Source organism: Dipodomys spectabilis, unplaced genomic scaffold (genome assembly GCF_019054845.1).
Source record: "Dipodomys spectabilis isolate Male_0828 unplaced genomic scaffold, ASM1905484v1 ptg000422l, whole genome shotgun sequence".
In the NCBI taxonomy this organism is placed as follows: Eukaryota; Metazoa; Chordata; class Mammalia; order Rodentia; family Heteromyidae; genus Dipodomys; species Dipodomys spectabilis.
Window position 1 is genome coordinate 4435715 of NW_024871099.1, and position 15575 is coordinate 4451289.

Consider the following 15575-nt stretch of genomic DNA (forward strand, 5'->3'; position numbering starts at 1 on the left):
CCACGCCCCCAGCGCGCTGTAGTCCGCCTATCCGGGACCCGCCCACCGCGAGTCCCGCCCACTGGCCACGCCCACCAGGCCACACCCTCGCCCGCTCGCGCGTCCTCCGACCCCCAGGCTGCGGCCCGGGACCCAGGCTGAGCTCCGTGGTAAGCCAGGCCTCAGTCTCCCCCCCGCCGCCCCGCCCTCTCCGCCTCCCCTCCCCGTTCCTGGGGTCCCACCTGGGGGTGCTGGGGAAGGGGGGGGGATAACCAGGACCTTTCTGCTTCCAGGGTGCTGGATGCTTTGGGGGGACCAGGTGGGCTGGCTGCTGTTGCTTAGTGGTTTTTGGTGTTCTTTTTTTTGGGGGGAGAGTGGGGGGAAAGACCAGCAGGAAAAGGGGAAATGGGGTGTTGGCTTGTAATTCCCATTCTCTGAGACCCTCTCGCCCTCTTGCCCTGGCCCCAAAGTCAGCTATCAGCCCTGGCTCGGGGTGGGAGGTCTTTGAAACTAGGGGTGTCTGCTTCAAGAAGGGGTGAGCTGCAAGATCGCCCCCATCCCAGAGCTGCCCCAGGCCACACCCCGCTGGCCTGACCCCCTCACCCCACAGATGTGGCCCTTCGGTTGCCTGTGTGTCTTCATCCTGGTTGGCCTGGTTGCGCCCAGCAGAGGTAAGAGCCTGAACGGATGCTCTGCCTGCCTTCCTCCTCCCCCTCCCCTACCGAGGGCCCCCGCAGGAAGTGGGGACTGCTAGGCAGTTTCGGGGTGACACCCTGTTTGAACACCACAGAACCACGGGTGGCGCTTCCAAAGAGTCTAGCCAGAATCTGTCCGGCTTGAACGCCTTCCCCTTCACCTCCAACCGGGATGAAGTTTGATTTGGCTCTGAGGTGGGGTGTCCATTTTCTACTTGGCAGCCAGGAGACTCAAAAATCCCAGCAAAATAATAAGTGGTTCGTTAGACAAAAGGGGCTCAGCTGGGTCCAGGCTGAAGAGTTAAACCTGTTGAGTCTATCTGGGGAACACTTTTCTAAGGTGGCAGGTGGTGGGAGGGGGGGATTTTTAGCTGTGGGTTCTCAAGTGTGTTCTGTTTCCACCTGATGGATAAGGAAACTGAGGCTCAGCCAGGGGGAAGAGCCCTGGGCCAGAAGTTAGTGAGTGGGGAGCTGGGATTGTGGTGGCTCTATGTCCCCCTAAGAGCCCACAGCCTCACGGCAGGCGCCCCATCCATCCATAATTCCCAAGCGTGAACGTGGAAAAAAAAATCAGATTGTGGGCAAAGACAGGCAAGACATGAAGTCAGTTTCTTGTAGACTATGCTAGATATTGATCTGTGGTCTGGCGCCAGTGGCTCAGGCCTGTAATTGCTACTACTCAGGAGGCTGAGATCTGAGGATTGCAGTTTGAAGCCAGCCAGGGCAGGAAAGTCTGTGAGACTCTTATGTCCAATCAACCACACAGACACACAGACACACACAAAGCCAGAAGTGGAGTTGTGGCTCAAGTGGTAGAGCACCATCCTTGAGCAAACACACACACACACACACACACACACACACACACACACACACACACACACAAAACAATAATAGGGGCTGGGAATGTGGTCTAGTGATAGAGTGCTTGCCTAGCATGCATGAAGTCCTGGGTTTGACTCCTCAGTACCACACAAACAGAAAAAGCCAGAAACAGAACTGTGGCTCAAGTGGTAGAGTGCTAGCCTTGAGCAAAAGAAGCTGAGGGACAGTGCCCAGGCCCTGAGTTCAAGTCCCAGGACTGGCAAAACAACAACAAACAAACCAGAAACACCCACCAAGTGAGATCACAAGGCCCTGAGGGTTTTGTTGTTGTTGTTGTTGGTCGTGAGGCCTGAACTCGGGCCTGGGCACTGTCTCTCAGCTCTTAAGCTCAAGGCTAGTGCTCTACCACTTGAGCCACAGCGCCACTTCCGGCTGTTTCTGCTTATGAGGTGCTGAGGAATTGAACCCAGGGCTTCATGCATGCAAGGCAAGCACTCTACCACTGAGCACCTTCCCAGCCTATTGAGTTTAAAGTCCAAGTATGGGAGTGGGGTGGGGGGGTCAGGATTCAAGAAGGGAGCAAGAGGCCTCACTCTTAACTTCCCATCTTTGTTTCTGCAGGACAGACATTGCACAATCCTGAATCCCGTTCTGCGGTAGACCTGACTACTGAAAACACGCCTGCTGGGAACCATGTTACAGGTGGGGAAAGAGGCTGATCTGTAGTTAAGATCCTACCTGGCTATGTGACCAATAACAGCAGCTGCACACTGGGATCTGAGGTTGGCTGTTCAAAGCTCTCTGGGCTCTGTCTGCTGGTATTTACTTCCTCAGGAGCAGGGCAGGGCTGTTCTTAGGGGGTGATTCTGAGGGAGGGGTCTGGTCAGAACAAGTGGGGTGCTGGCATGTACAATGTGAGGCTTTTGGAATGTGTAGCCAAATGCATTTCTTTCTTTTTTTTTTTCTCTTTTGTCAGCCATGGGCCTGGGTGCTGGCCCTCAGCGCTTCAGCTCAAGGCGAGCGCTCTACCACTTGAGCCACAGCGCCACTTCTGGTTTTCTGGTGGTGCATTAGAGATAAGAGTCTCAGGGAGTTTCCTGCCCAGGCTGGCTTTGAACTGCGATCTCAGCCTCCTGAGTAGCTAGGATGACAGGCAGGAGCCACCGGCGCCCGGCTCCAGATGCCTTTCTTTGAGCAGGATTTCTCAAGGGCTGGTAAAACAGGTGGTAACCAGCACTCCAGGGAGGGGGACCTGTCATAGGTTGGTGGGGGTCTCCTTGTGTGTGAGCGCTGACCAGGCCGGTGATCTCACATCATCAGAATTGAGCTGCTTTGGGAACCCCACCCCAAACTCTTCATCTGTGGGTCTTCTCCACTTCTTCCCTCCCTCCTCTTCTCCTCCTTTTCCTCTGTGTGTGTGTGTGTGTGTTCAAGTCCTGGGTCTTGAACTCAAGGCCTGGGCGCTGTCCCTGAGCTCTTCAGCTCAAGGTGAGCGCTCTACCACTTGAGCCACAGCGCCACTTCTGGCATTTTTCAGTAGTGCATTGGAGATAAAGAGTCTCAGGGACTTGCCTGCCTGGGCTGGCTTTGAACCGCCATCCTTTAGATCTCAGCCTCCTGAATAGCTGGGATTCTAGGGGTGAACCAATGGTGCCCAGCTTTTGACACCTCAAATTTTCCCTCCACTCCAGATACAACTGCCCGAGACTTTACAACCATGCTGATGGCGCCGGCTGAAGGTGAGAGCCGGGCAGGGCTGGGGTGGTGGCCATGACATTCGGTGTGCTGTCCCCACCAGCCCTGGACCCCGGGGTAATAGCGCAGCCAAGACCCCTCCATTCCCTTCCTCCTCCTCTCCCCCTCCTCTCCTTCCTCCTCCTCCTCCTCCTCCTCCTCTTCCTCCTTCTCCTCTTCCTCCTCCTCCTCCTCCTCTTCCTTCTGTATCCGTACTAGAACTTGAACTCAGGGCCTTATCCTCTCCCCTCTCCCTTAGCTTTATTGCTCAAAGCGAGCTCTCTACCACTTGAGCCGCAGCACCGCTTCTGCTTTGCTGCTGGTTCATTGGCGATAAGAGTCTCCCAGATCTTCTTACCTGGGCTGGCTTTGAACCGCGATCCTCAGATCTCCGCCTTCTGAGTCGCTGGGATTACAGGCGTGAGCACTGGCTCCCGGCCTTTCTCACTACTATCTCTTCTCTTGTTGCTCTCTCGCCCAAGTAGAAGCAACCAGAAGCCACACAAAGCTGGAGACTGAGGGAATGGAGCCGCAGGCTGGGACAGGGATTGTCACCGCGACGACGCAGGCACCCGCGGGGACAGTGACGGAGTCAGACAAGCACGGGACCAGTGAGAGAGGTGGGCCTCGGGGCAGAGAGCTGGAGCCTCCAGTCTCTGTGGAAGTCCTGCCCCGCTCCGCCTTCCCTCCAGGGCGAGTTTCTCTCAGCACCTGTTTGCAGCCATCGCTGACCCATTTTTCCAGGAACTGTGTGGGTTCTGGTGGGAGGTTAAGTGGCTCAGGCCTGTCATCCCAGCTACTCAGAAGACTAGATCTAGATCGAGAAGGTCACAGTTCAAAACCAGCCTGGACAGGAAAGTCTGTGAGACTCTTATCTCCAATGAATCATGACAAAAAGCCAGAAGTGGAGCTGTGGCTCAAGTGGTAGAGCACCTGCCTTGAGCAGACGAACTCAGGGACAGTGCCCAGGCCCTGGGACCAAACCCCATGACTGACAAAACAAACAAAAGTTGTGTGTATGTGTACATACACACACACACACACACACGTGCCCACTTGTGCGCACCAGAATTGGGTCTTGAACTCAGGGCCTAGGCATCCTCTTTTAGCTTTCGTTTCTCCCTACTTGAGGCGGGTGCTCTACCACTTGAGCCATGCCTCTAGTCCAGCTTTTTTTTTTTGCTGGTTCATTGGCAATAAGAGTCTCACAGACTTTCCTGTCTAGGCTGCCTTCAATCTGCAATCCTCCAGATCTCAGCCTCCTGAATAGCTGGGATGACAGGCCTGAGCCCTGAGGGCCACCCCCCCCCCCCGTCCCCTCCCCCCCCCCCCCCCCCCCCCCCCGCAAGGCTTTATTTTGAATGAAGAGAATCTGGCCAGCGTCCTCCCCTCCCCCATCATCCCGTGTGACGAGTCAGGGGTTCAACTCCCCTTTAGCTCTGGGTTCTGAGTGGGGTGGCGAGAGGAGGCTTGGCTGAAGATGGAGGCCATGCTGCCTGTTACCCTTAAACGCACAGATGTCAGGAAGGACCTTCTCTCCAGCTCTGAGGTTGAGGGGGCCCCTCCTGCCTTCCCCATTCTGTCTGCTCATTCTTCTACAGGCACCCCAACATTCTCAGAGGATCAGTCAGCAGGCAAACAATTCTGGACGCACCCCCGGACTCCTAAGCCACGGGGTCAGTAAAACTCTCTTCATAGACTTCACAGGGCTTTTCTTGGTCATGTTCTGGAATGTTCCTGCCATGGAGATGCTACACACATCACACGTGTGCACACACGTGCATGCACATGTGTTCTATAGCTGGGCAGAGGGGATGGGGTAGAGGGGTGAGGAACCTGTCTGCCGCTCACTTATTCACTCAACAAACCTCTCCTGACCTCTGACCCGTGTCCTCTGCCCCACAGGTGCAGACGAGTTCGACCCCTTTTTTTATGGTGAGTGAGTTGCCCCCCAGGAAGTTATCCGGGGAGGAAAGGTGGAGGCATCCGGACCTGACCCCCCCCCCTGTCTGTGTCTGTCTGTCTGTCTGTCTGTCTGTCTGCAGATGAAGGCACGCTCCGGAAGCGGGGTCTGTTGGTGGCAGCTGTGTTGTTTGTCACAGGCATCATTATCCTCACCAGTAAGAATGGAGGGCTGGGTGGATCTGGTACTGGGAAGAGGAGGCCTGGGCTGGGATCAAAATGTTGAGCCCAGGGCTTGAACTCAGGACCGGAGCGCTGTCCCATAGCTTTTTCACTCAGGGCTGGCGTTCTACCACTTGAGCCACAAGAGCCACTTCTGGCTTTGTTGCTGGTTCATTGGAGAGAAGCGTCTCACGGACTTCTCTGCTCCAGCTGGCTTTGAACCGTGATCCTCCGGATCTCAGCCTCCTGAGTAGCTAGGATGACCGGCCTGAGACACGGGCGTCCGGCAGGACACTGATTTTTCTTTTCTTCTTCCCTGTTTCACCCTGTTTTCCTTGCCTGGGCTGAGTGAAGCAGTGATTCACAAAACAGCCTGAGTCCTCCACAGCACGTGTGTGCAGCAGCGTGGAGGAGCTCCAGATTCGGGGCCTAGCACGGCTGTTTTGCTGCGCGCGCGCGCGCGTGTGTGTGTGTGTGTGCGTGTGTATGTGTGTGCGTGTGCGTGCGTGGGGTTCTCAGTCACACGCTTGTGGCATCACCCGGTGTAGAGCACACCCCTCAGTGACCAGGTGTCTGTGGCTCACACCTGGCTACTAAGGAGGCTGAGAAATGAGGATCGATGCTTGAGGCCAGCCCACAGAAGGAAAGGCTATGAGACTCTTATCTCCTGTTAACTAGCAAAAAGCCGCAAGTGGAGGTGTGGTAGAGTACCATCCTTGAGTGAAAAGCTCAGGACAGCACCCAGGCCCTGGGTTCAAGCCCCACCCACATGAGCTTACACACACACACACACACACACACACACACACACTGTTTCCTTCCCCCACAGGTGGCAAGTGCAGGCAGATGTCCCGGCTTTGCCGGCACAGGTGAGTGCACTGGAAATGGGGGCAACAACTGGAGGGCACCCCAAGATGCAGCCCCTCCAGCTTCCCACAACCCCTCCTCTCTCCTCACCAGAGCCTACAGTGTGGTCCGCACCAGACGCCCGGAGCAGGAAGATGGCGGTGCTGGGAACCAAGCCTGCAGCTGACAGTCACCTTCTCTTCTTCGTCCTCCTCCTCCTCCTCCTCCTCCTCCGGCCTCCCCAGCCCCAGCGCGGTCCCTCACCTTGTCTCCCTGTTCAGACGAAAAATAATAAAGTTTGGCCAGGCACCCGTGGTTCATATCTGTAACCCCAGCTACTCAGGAGGCTGAGGTAGGGCTGCACCTGTGCACCTTGATCAAACCCTACCTGAAGTCCAATCAACCTCCCCGTGCTATAAGCCAGGCCCCTGGGTGACCCATGGCTCAGGGCAAGCCTACCAGCACCTTCACATGTGTATGGAGGAGGCTTGGGGGGGCGGGTGGAATGAGGGAAGAGAGGCACACGGGCTCCAGTGGGATCTTCTGCGGTCACTCAGCAGCCCAAGGGGGCCTGGGAGTGGGGCAGGGCTGGTAGCAGTGGTTAGACTGGTTCTTGCTAAAGTCAAGAGACAAGATCCTCTCATAGCTAGTTGTATTGAAAAAAAAAAAAGAAGTTGCACAAACTTCACCCTGGGCTGGTGGTGGCTGTACATCACCTTGGTAGGTCAGGAGTTACAGAGGAAAACAAAACACAACAAAAACGCAGAAAGAAATAGAAGGGAGGGATGGGAAGGTGGCTCAGGGGTAGAGTAGTTGCCTAGCATGCCTGAAGCCCTGGGTTCAAGTCCTTAGTACCACAAACACAGAAAAAGCCAGAAGTGGTGCTGTGGCTCAAGGGGTAGAGTGCTAGCCTTGAGCAAAAGAAGCTCAGGGACAGTGCCCAAACCCTGAGTGCAAACCCCAGGACTGGCAAGAAAAGAAAAGAAAGAAATAGAAGAAGAAGATGTCCACAAATGGCAGAGAATACATTAGGAGCCCAGTACTGGTGGCTCACACCTGTCACCCCAGCTACTCAGGAGGCTGAGATGTGGAGGAACGTGATTCAAAGCCAGCCTGGGCAGGAAAGTCTGTGAGACTCATCTCCAATGAAGCAGCAAAAAGCCAGAAGTGGAGCTGTGGCTCAAAGTGGTAGAGCGCCAGCTTTGAAGGGGAAAAAACAAAAAAACAGGGACAGCAGTGCCCAGGCCTTGAGTTCAAGACCCAGGACTGGCACATGCACACAAAACAATCAAGTTCCTTTTTAAGTTAATTAATCGTATTGTAAAAGGCCGGGTCATGCACGGGAAATCAATACTGAGCTAAGAGCAGCCGGGAGCCATGGAGAGACCTGGAAGGGAAAAAGAAGCCGGAGCTCACCCCACGCTGGCTGGGCACACAGTGACAGGGAAGGGGAGGGGCGGGACTCCAGGGCACCCCACCCACCGGCTCCCGGCACCTGCAGACCCAGGACCACCCCCCCACGACTCCCATTATGGCCTCATAGTGTATGTCCCATAAATGGTTCCAAGCCAGCCTGGGCAGGAAAGTCCTTGAGACTCTTATTTCCAATGAGCCAGTAAAAAGCCCGAGTGGAGCAGTGGTTCAACTGGCAGAGTGCCAACCTTGAGTGAAAAACAGCTTCAGGGACAGGGCCCAGGCCCTGAATTCAAGGCCCAAGGCCACATGTACATCCATTTCCTGTCCTCCCTCAGAAGCAGCCTTTCTTCTTCCCAGGTGAGGTAATTTGGCCTGAATTTGAAGTCTGCACACCTTACTTCCTGGATCTAGACCTGAGCAAGATGTTTAAGGAGGGCCAGTGAGAGATGATGGGCTGAAGATGCAGTGTTAGGGCTGGGAAAGTGGCTCCGTGGTAGAGCGCTTGCCTGGCATGCCTGAGGCCCTGGGTTCGATTCCTCAGCACCACTTAAGCAAAAGGAAAAAAGCCGGAAGTGGCGCTGTGGCTCAAGTGGTAGAGCGCTAGCCTTGAGCTGAAGAGCTGAGGGACAGCGCCCAGGCCCAGAGTTCAGGCCCCACGACCGGACCCAAAAAAACAAAACAAAACAATTCTTCAGTACTCCATACACAGAAAAAGCTGGAAGTTGGTGCTGTGGCTTAAGCGGTAGAGTGCTAGCCTTGAGCAAAAGAAGCTCAGGGACAGTGCCCAGGTCCTGAGTTCAAGCCCCAGGACTGGCCAAAGAAAGAAAGAAAGAAAAAATGCAGTTCTCATTCTGCTGTAAGTTGCTTGTCTGTAGCTGACAGGCTGGAGGGGCAAAAGATATTTGCCACTAGGAGATGAAAATCTGTAGACACACAAAAATCAAATCAGTGTGAGGAAAACAAAGGTGTGGCTAAGAGAGAGGGAGGGAGAATCAGTAATTTACTTCATCACCTGGATCTAGCCATTCCTGAAATCCACACTGTCCTTGGACTGGTAAGAACCAGTGAATCCCCTCTGTGCTTCAGCCAGTTTGCATTTTTGCCACTTGGGGCAGAAGGCTTGGTTGATAACAAAACTCCTTAGGCAGGCCACAGTGTTTGGATCTCTCCCCAGAGGGAGGAGGTGGGCAGAGACCCCGCCCCCTCCAGAGGCTCCACCTCCTGAGAATACCTGAGTTTCACTCTGCCTCCGGCTCAGAAGCAGAATCAGGTCAGAGGCAAACAGCTGCCAAGGCAGTGTAAGACTCGCCGGCGCAGGAGCCGAGAGTCTGCATTATTGATAAGCAAATCCATTTTCTTTTACTCTGCTGTGTAGGCAGAGCCCTCATTTTATTAGTCTATTAACTGTGTGGGGGAAGCAGCCGCTGCTCATGAGTGATCTATACCTGCCATCCATCTCCTGGAAAGGGTGGATGGCCACTCACTCCTAGTGGGGTGAGGGGGGGGGCAGAGTGCTGGGAACTGGCTAGCAAATGAAAATGATGTTATTAATCAAAAGCAACGCAGCCGAGTGCAGGTGCACACGCCTGTAATTCCAGCTACTCTGGAGGCTGAGAACTGAGGACTGTGGTTTGAAGTCAGCCTGGGCAGATAAATCCAAAAGATTCTTAAACTTTGATTAACCCAGAAAAGAGCCAGAAGTGGGGGGGGGGGGGGGTGCCAGTGGCTCACGCCTGCCATCCTAACTACTCAGGAGGCTGAGCTCTGAGGTTCGTGGTTCAAAGCGAACCCAGGTAGGAAAGTCTGTGAGACTCTTGTCTCCAATGAACCAGCAAAAAGTTGGAAGTAGAGACGTGGCTCAAGTGGTAGAGCACTAGCCTTGAGTTAAAAACAAAGCTCATAGCACGCAGGCCCAGAGTTCAAGCTCCAGGATGTGTGTGTGTGTGTGTGTGTGTGTGTGTGTATACACACGAACGAACACACACACACAGAGCCACATGTGGCTCATGAAATTTTTCTTTTTGGGAGGTCCAGTTGTAGGGCCTGAACTCTGGGCCTGGGGGCTGTCCCTCAGCTCTTCAGCTCAAGGCTAGAGCTCTACCACTTGAGCCACAGCGCCACTTCCGGCTTTTTTCTTTTTGCTTAAGTGGTGCTGAGGAATCGAACTCAGGGCCACTGGCATGCAAGGCAAGCATTCTACCAATGAGCCACCTTCCCAGCCCATGGCTCATGAAATTATAGCACCAACCTTGAGGGGAAAAAACTAAGCAAAAGCACACGGCCCTGACCGAGTTCAAGCACTGATGCTGACATAGAAATAAAAATTCAAATACAGGATGGATGGGCATGGTAGCGCATGCCTGTAATCTCAGCCCTTGGGAAGTAAGAGGCAACCTTGAGACCAGTCTGTACTATTAGCCAGTATCTCAAAAAAAAAAAAAAGCAGAAAAAAGAAACTTCCTCCCTTCCAGCAAGCCACATAAAGAGACATTGCATTACTTGGTATGAAATTTGAGTCTGCAATTCTCAGCTGGATATAACTTTATAGCAGCCCTCCGTTTTTCTCCACCCGCACCGATAGGCAGACCAGCCACGAGGGTTCTTCTGATAAATATTTATCTTGCACAGTCTACATGCTAATTTCAGGATTATCCTCTCGGCTCACTTACTTCATACCAAGCAAACCACTCCGAACTGCAGCCTTCAGAAAGCTTTCCTCCCACACGCTGTCCAGAGGTTTCCGTGGCTCACTGAGAAAGTCTCAAGGCCTTTCCAGCTCTGGGCTGGCTTTGAACCTCCATCCTCAGATCTCAGCCTCCTGAATAGCTAGAATGACAGGTGTGAGCCACCGGCTATGGGCAATTTTTTCTACTTCAAAAACAAAGTGGAAGCTTGGCTCTGGTGGCTCACATGTTTTCTTGTCAGCTGCTCAGGAGGAAGAGATCAGAAGGATCATGGCTCCAGACCAGCATTGGCCAAAAAGACAAAAACCAAACCAAAACCAAAACCCAACAACAACAACAAAACCCCAAAAGTTTTCGAGACCTCATCTCAATAGAAAAATGCTGGGTCTGGAGATACGCACTTGTCATCCCAGCCACGGTAGAGGGCGAACGAGAGAATTACAGTCCAAATATGCCTGGGCAGAAAGCAAGATCCATCTCAGAATTAACCAGGGCAACCCATGCATCGGTGGCTCACCCCTGTCATCCCAGCTACTCAGGAGGCTGAGATCTGAGGATCATAGTTCAAACCCAACCCAGGGCAGGAAAGTCTTACCTCCAATAAACAATGCCTCCCCCCCCCCCCCAAAAAAAAAGCCAGAAGTGGAGCTGTAGCTCAAGTGGTAAAGCATCAGTCTTGAGTGAAAAAGCTCAGGGACACATGCCCAGGCCCTGAGTTCAAGTCTCAGTACTGGCACAAACAAACAAGCCCAGATGCAGCAGCCTGAGGCTTATGGTTGGAAGTAAAGCTACCCTGTGGGGCAGGGGTCCCCCACATATACAGACAGTGACCCCCCAGCAGCTCAGAACACCAGGCCACAGAGCAGACCAGGTTGGAAAAGGAAAGAAGAAATGTATTTGTGCGTGAATGAATGACTGCAGTCACGCCTACCCCAGCCCCGCCAGGTGGGCACTGCCCTCCCCAGGGGTGTGGAAGCGGGTGGGGCCAGGGAGGAACTAAAGCCGCGTGCACCGGAAGGAAGGGGCCTGCTTAGGAATGCAAGCCTCCACTTCCTGGTGAGGAAGTGAGTAGAGAATGGCCTTGTGGGTAACACCCAGGAACCATACCCCAGTGGCATACCCATGAAAGCCCCCCCCCCAAACAAACCACCCAAACCAAAACATGCCAAGCGCCAAATCATCTCTCAGCACAGGGCAGGCCGCTGATGGCCTGGGAAGAAAGAAGGGGTGTCCTGGGAGAAATGGGGTGACAGACAGGCACATGGGGGAAACCTAACCACAGGTCCCTGAGGATCAGAGGCTGGGATGGTGACCTCATCTTCCTGCGTCCACAGCCTGTCTCCTTGAGCAGAGGGATGGGGGGGAGGGTCAGTTGGGAAGTTCTGGAATATTCCACAGGACGCTGTGCAGCCAGCCGGTCCTGCCCACCCTTGAGCGTCAGGCTTGAATCATTGCAGCCCGGCAACAACAGGAAACGCTGGTGTTGAAGGTCTGCTGTGCCAGGCCCCGTCTTGAGCGTGGCCTTTGCCCCGCCTCTTGACTGTAGCAATGAGGGGTGTCAGGCACTCACCCCACTTTGCCCCCAAAAGTGGAGGCTCCAGGAGAGCCACAGGCACCTGTGGCTCACACCTGTAACCCCCAGCTACTCAGAAGGCTGCGATCTGAGGATCGTGGTTCAAGGCCAGCCCAGGGAGGAAAGTCTCTGAGAGTCTAATGTCCAACGAACCACCTGGGAAAATGGAAAGTGGAGCTAGCTTCCAGCAAAGAGGTCAGAGACGGCATCCAGGCCCTGAGTTCAAGCCCAGCGACTGACAAAAAAAAAAAAAAAAGAAAGAAAATAGAGGCAGAAAAAGGTTTAAAAGCAAAGCACTGAGCGAAAGTGCTACTGGCCCTGTGCAGCCATCGACTTGACCACTTCCTGTGTGCCAACGCAGCCTCTGCCACACACCGCCCGTGAGGCTATGTGCAGGTGCCTAGGCCTCTTGGAGCCTCAGTTTCCCCTTGGAGCCCTATAGCCCAGCTCGCTGGAGGCCCTGGCCCAGCAGGAGGCACTTACCCACTGCCCTTGGCAGGCAGATCAAAGGGTTATAAATAGCCACGTCTGAGTTTCTCATAAATGTGTTAAGTAGGCCCTGGCATCTAGCCCAGGCCTCTTGGGGGGGGGGGGCAAGGGCATGGGGTCTTCTGGGTAATCAGTTGTGCCTACATGTAAAAGGGGTGATGCCCTAGCTGCTACCTTTCCCCCCCATCCCCCACTCCTTCCCTCTGCCACCCTGTCCTGGGCACAGGCTCCGGCCTGGCCAGCCCTGCCCAGTGACTCAGGCCTGGGGACACACTGGCCAGCTCCCCCCAGCGTCACCCCACCCGCCCGGCCTGCATGAGGTCAGTCTGTCTCCCAGGGATTTCTGGGAAGGCTGTGCCAGGCAGCAGGGGTAGAGGAGGAGGAGGAGGAAGAGGCAGACACATGGCTGATTGCTTTGTCCTGTGGCTCTTCTGGGGGACCCCCTCCCCCATCTTGAAGTCTCCAGAAGCTAGCCTTGACCCTGGCTCCAGACTGGGACTCAATGCAGATTCTGGAAGCCAAGGTTTGTCAACTACCTCGGGCCTCAGTTTCCCTATCTGTGAAATGCAAGAGGTAGTTCTTAGGCCTGGGAGTGTGTGAGGATGAGAAACTAAGTTCACACTTGACAAGCACTCAGCGCCACACCCAGCACAAGGTGAGCACTGTTGATAAGGTTAGAAATGAGGCCGCTTCCCGGGAGGGGGGGAGGCTGTGATTTCAGGCTGAGCTGCTGAAAGATGTCTTGTCTGCTCTGGGAAAGCATCTGCTTCAGGAAAGTACAATAGAGAGAGAAAGACTGATGGGTCGGAGGGACTTTGTATGAACACCTGGGTCGAACTGGGCCTGAAGCAGACAGCATTCCTGGAATTCTCCACTCTTCGGGGGTCCCCCCCCCCGGGGTCCCCCCCCCCCGCCCCCTGCTGGTCCTGGGGCTTGAACACAGGGCCTGGGCTCCACATGTCCCTGAGCCTCTCTTTGCTCAAGGCTAGTGCTCTACTGCTTGAACCACAGTGCCACTTCTGGCTTTTTCTGTTTGTGTGGTACTGAGGAATCGAACTCGGGGCTTCACGCATGCTGGGCAAGCACTCTACTACTAAGCCACATTCCCAGCCTGGAATTCTCAGTTCTAACAGCCCATGTATTCCTTCTTAATGTAAATCCTGCAGAAGGAATACATTAATTCTCCCCCTCCATACCCAAATAAATGCCTATCTCTCATCAATAGATGGCATCTATCCCAGGGCAGTGTTTCATAGTTTGTAATTCCAGCTACTCTGAAGGCACAAATCTGGAGGAACAAATTTTGCAGCTAGTTGAGCAAAAATTTGGGAAGACCCCATTTTAACGAAGAAGCTGAGCATGATGGTGTCCATTTGTGATCTCAGTGATATCCCAAACTGGCCACAGCTCCTGGTAGACCAAACTCTTTCTACAGACCACATTTCAGCCGGGTGCCAGTGGTTCACACCTGTCATCCTAGCTACTCAGGAGGCTGAGATCCAAGGATTGCTGCCAGCCAGGACACAGGAAGTCCATGAGCCTTTTATCTCCAATAAATCACCAGAAAACCGGAAGTAGCACTGTGGCTCAAGTGGTAGAGCGCTTGGCTTGAGCTGAAGAGCTGAGGGGCAGCGCCCAGGCCCAGAGTTCAGGCCCCATGACCCACCAAAAAGAAAAAGAAAATAGGCCACACCCAGTGACCCACTTCCTCCAATCAAGTTCTGTCTTAGTAGCTCTTTCTGTCTCTGTCACACACACACACACATACAAACACACACACACACACACACACACACACACACACACACACACACTTCCTCCAATCAGGCCTGGCCTCTTGTAGAACCCCCCCCCCCCCCCCCCCCAGTAGTCTACTTCCTCTAACAGGCCCCACCTCCAGATAGACCACACCTCTGGAGACCACTTCCTCCAATCAGGCCCTACCTCCTCTATAATAGACCACATCTCCAGTGGCCTACTTCCTCTAATCAAGCCCTGCCTCCTAAGCAGCCGCAGCCATAGACCCACTTCCTCCAAATCAGGCCATACCTCCTAGTAGACCATACTCCCAGTGACCAGCTTCCTCCAAAGGAAAGGTCTGAAGTTGAGGCTGAAAGTTTCCAGCACCTCCCCAAATACCATCAAATCGCAAATCCATAGTGGCTGAATCTATTGATTAGATCAAAGTCCTAAGAATCCAGTCTCCTCTTTCGGGGTCCAAGGCCTCAGGGCCTAAATGTTGGGGGAAATGACCTTTTATATGCAAACCTCAACACCAGTTGAGTGAAGACAATGTACATTGATGTTGTCTGTGGCCAGTGGTTTTGGAGTGCTTTGCCCACAGCACTGAGTCATTGCTACATCACATTCCACTGAATCTTCCCAAACGCCAACCTTTGGCTCATGTGGCCAGCGCGGGCCTCCCCAGCCAGAGCCAGGTGCAGTGTGCTGTTCTTGGGCTGACACTCATGTAGTCTTGGCACTTGCTATTTGGGTCCCTTTGTGGGCAAACCTGGGTTGTGCCAGTCCTAGGGTTTGAACTCAGGGCCTGACCGCTGTTCCTACGCAGCTGTTGTAGCTCAAGGCTGGTCCTCTATTACTTGAGCCACAGCTCCACTTCTGTTTTTATTGGGGCCAAGTTGGATTTTCCTGCCCAGACTGCCGTTGAACTTCAATTCTCAGATCTCAGCCTCCTGAGTAGCTAGGATTACAGGCATGAACCAAGGATGCTTGGCTGACTTTTGGCTTTTTGGTAGCTCGTTGGAGATCAGTTTTCCAGATTTTCTTGCCCAGGTTGACCTTAAGATGTTAGTGCCCTGAGTAGCTAGGATTACAGGCGTAAGCCACAGCACCTGGTCAACTGTAGCCTGCCTGCCTTCCCTCCCTCCCTTCCCCTTTCTTTCTTTCTGCAATTTGATGTGATTACATAAATTTCACAAATTTCATGGTATAGTGGGACAGTGATACTTAAAAGTCACAAACACATTCCAACCTTCATGGGGCATGAATTCTATTTTATTTATTTATTTGTCAGTCGTGGGCCTTGAACTCTGGGCCTGGGCACTGTCCCTCAGCTCTTCAGCTCAAGGCGAGCGCTCTACCACTTGAGCCACAGCGCCACTTCCGGTTTTCTGATGGTTTATTGGAGATAGGAGTCTCACCTTCTTTCCTGCCCGGACTGGCTTTGAACTGTGATCCTCAGATCTCAGC

The 15575-nt window shown here is 53.8% G+C and overlaps 1 protein-coding gene across 1 annotated transcript; it reads left to right on the forward strand.

Moving 5' to 3' along the window:
* The first annotated feature begins 70 nt into the window (after positions 1 to 70).
* Positions 71 to 6512, forward strand: Fxyd5 (FXYD domain containing ion transport regulator 5). The gene is made up of 10 exons (XM_042668071.1): positions 71 to 149; positions 590 to 650; positions 2121 to 2201; positions 3191 to 3238; positions 3716 to 3853; positions 4835 to 4909; positions 5139 to 5168; positions 5279 to 5353; positions 6187 to 6226; positions 6318 to 6512. The coding sequence occupies exons 2-10, from the start codon at positions 590 to 592 to the stop codon at positions 6388 to 6390; spliced, it is 621 nt and encodes a 206-aa protein (XP_042524005.1). The 5' UTR covers positions 71 to 149; the 3' UTR covers positions 6391 to 6512.
* The last annotated feature ends 9063 nt before the right edge of the window (positions 6513 to 15575 follow it).

Excerpts from the sequence above, each read along its gene's own strand:
- Fxyd5 (XM_042668071.1), top strand. The coding sequence starts at position 590 with ATGTGGCCCTTCGGTTGCCTGTGTGTCTTCATCCTGGTTGGCCTGGTT. Across the intron at positions 2,202-3,190 it reads TGCTGGGAACCATGTTACAG|ATACAACTGCCCGAGACTTT; the intron begins GTGGGGAAAGAG and ends CCTCCACTCCAG. Across the intron at positions 5,354-6,186 it reads AGGCATCATTATCCTCACCA|GTGGCAAGTGCAGGCAGATG; the intron begins GTAAGAATGGAG and ends CTTCCCCCACAG.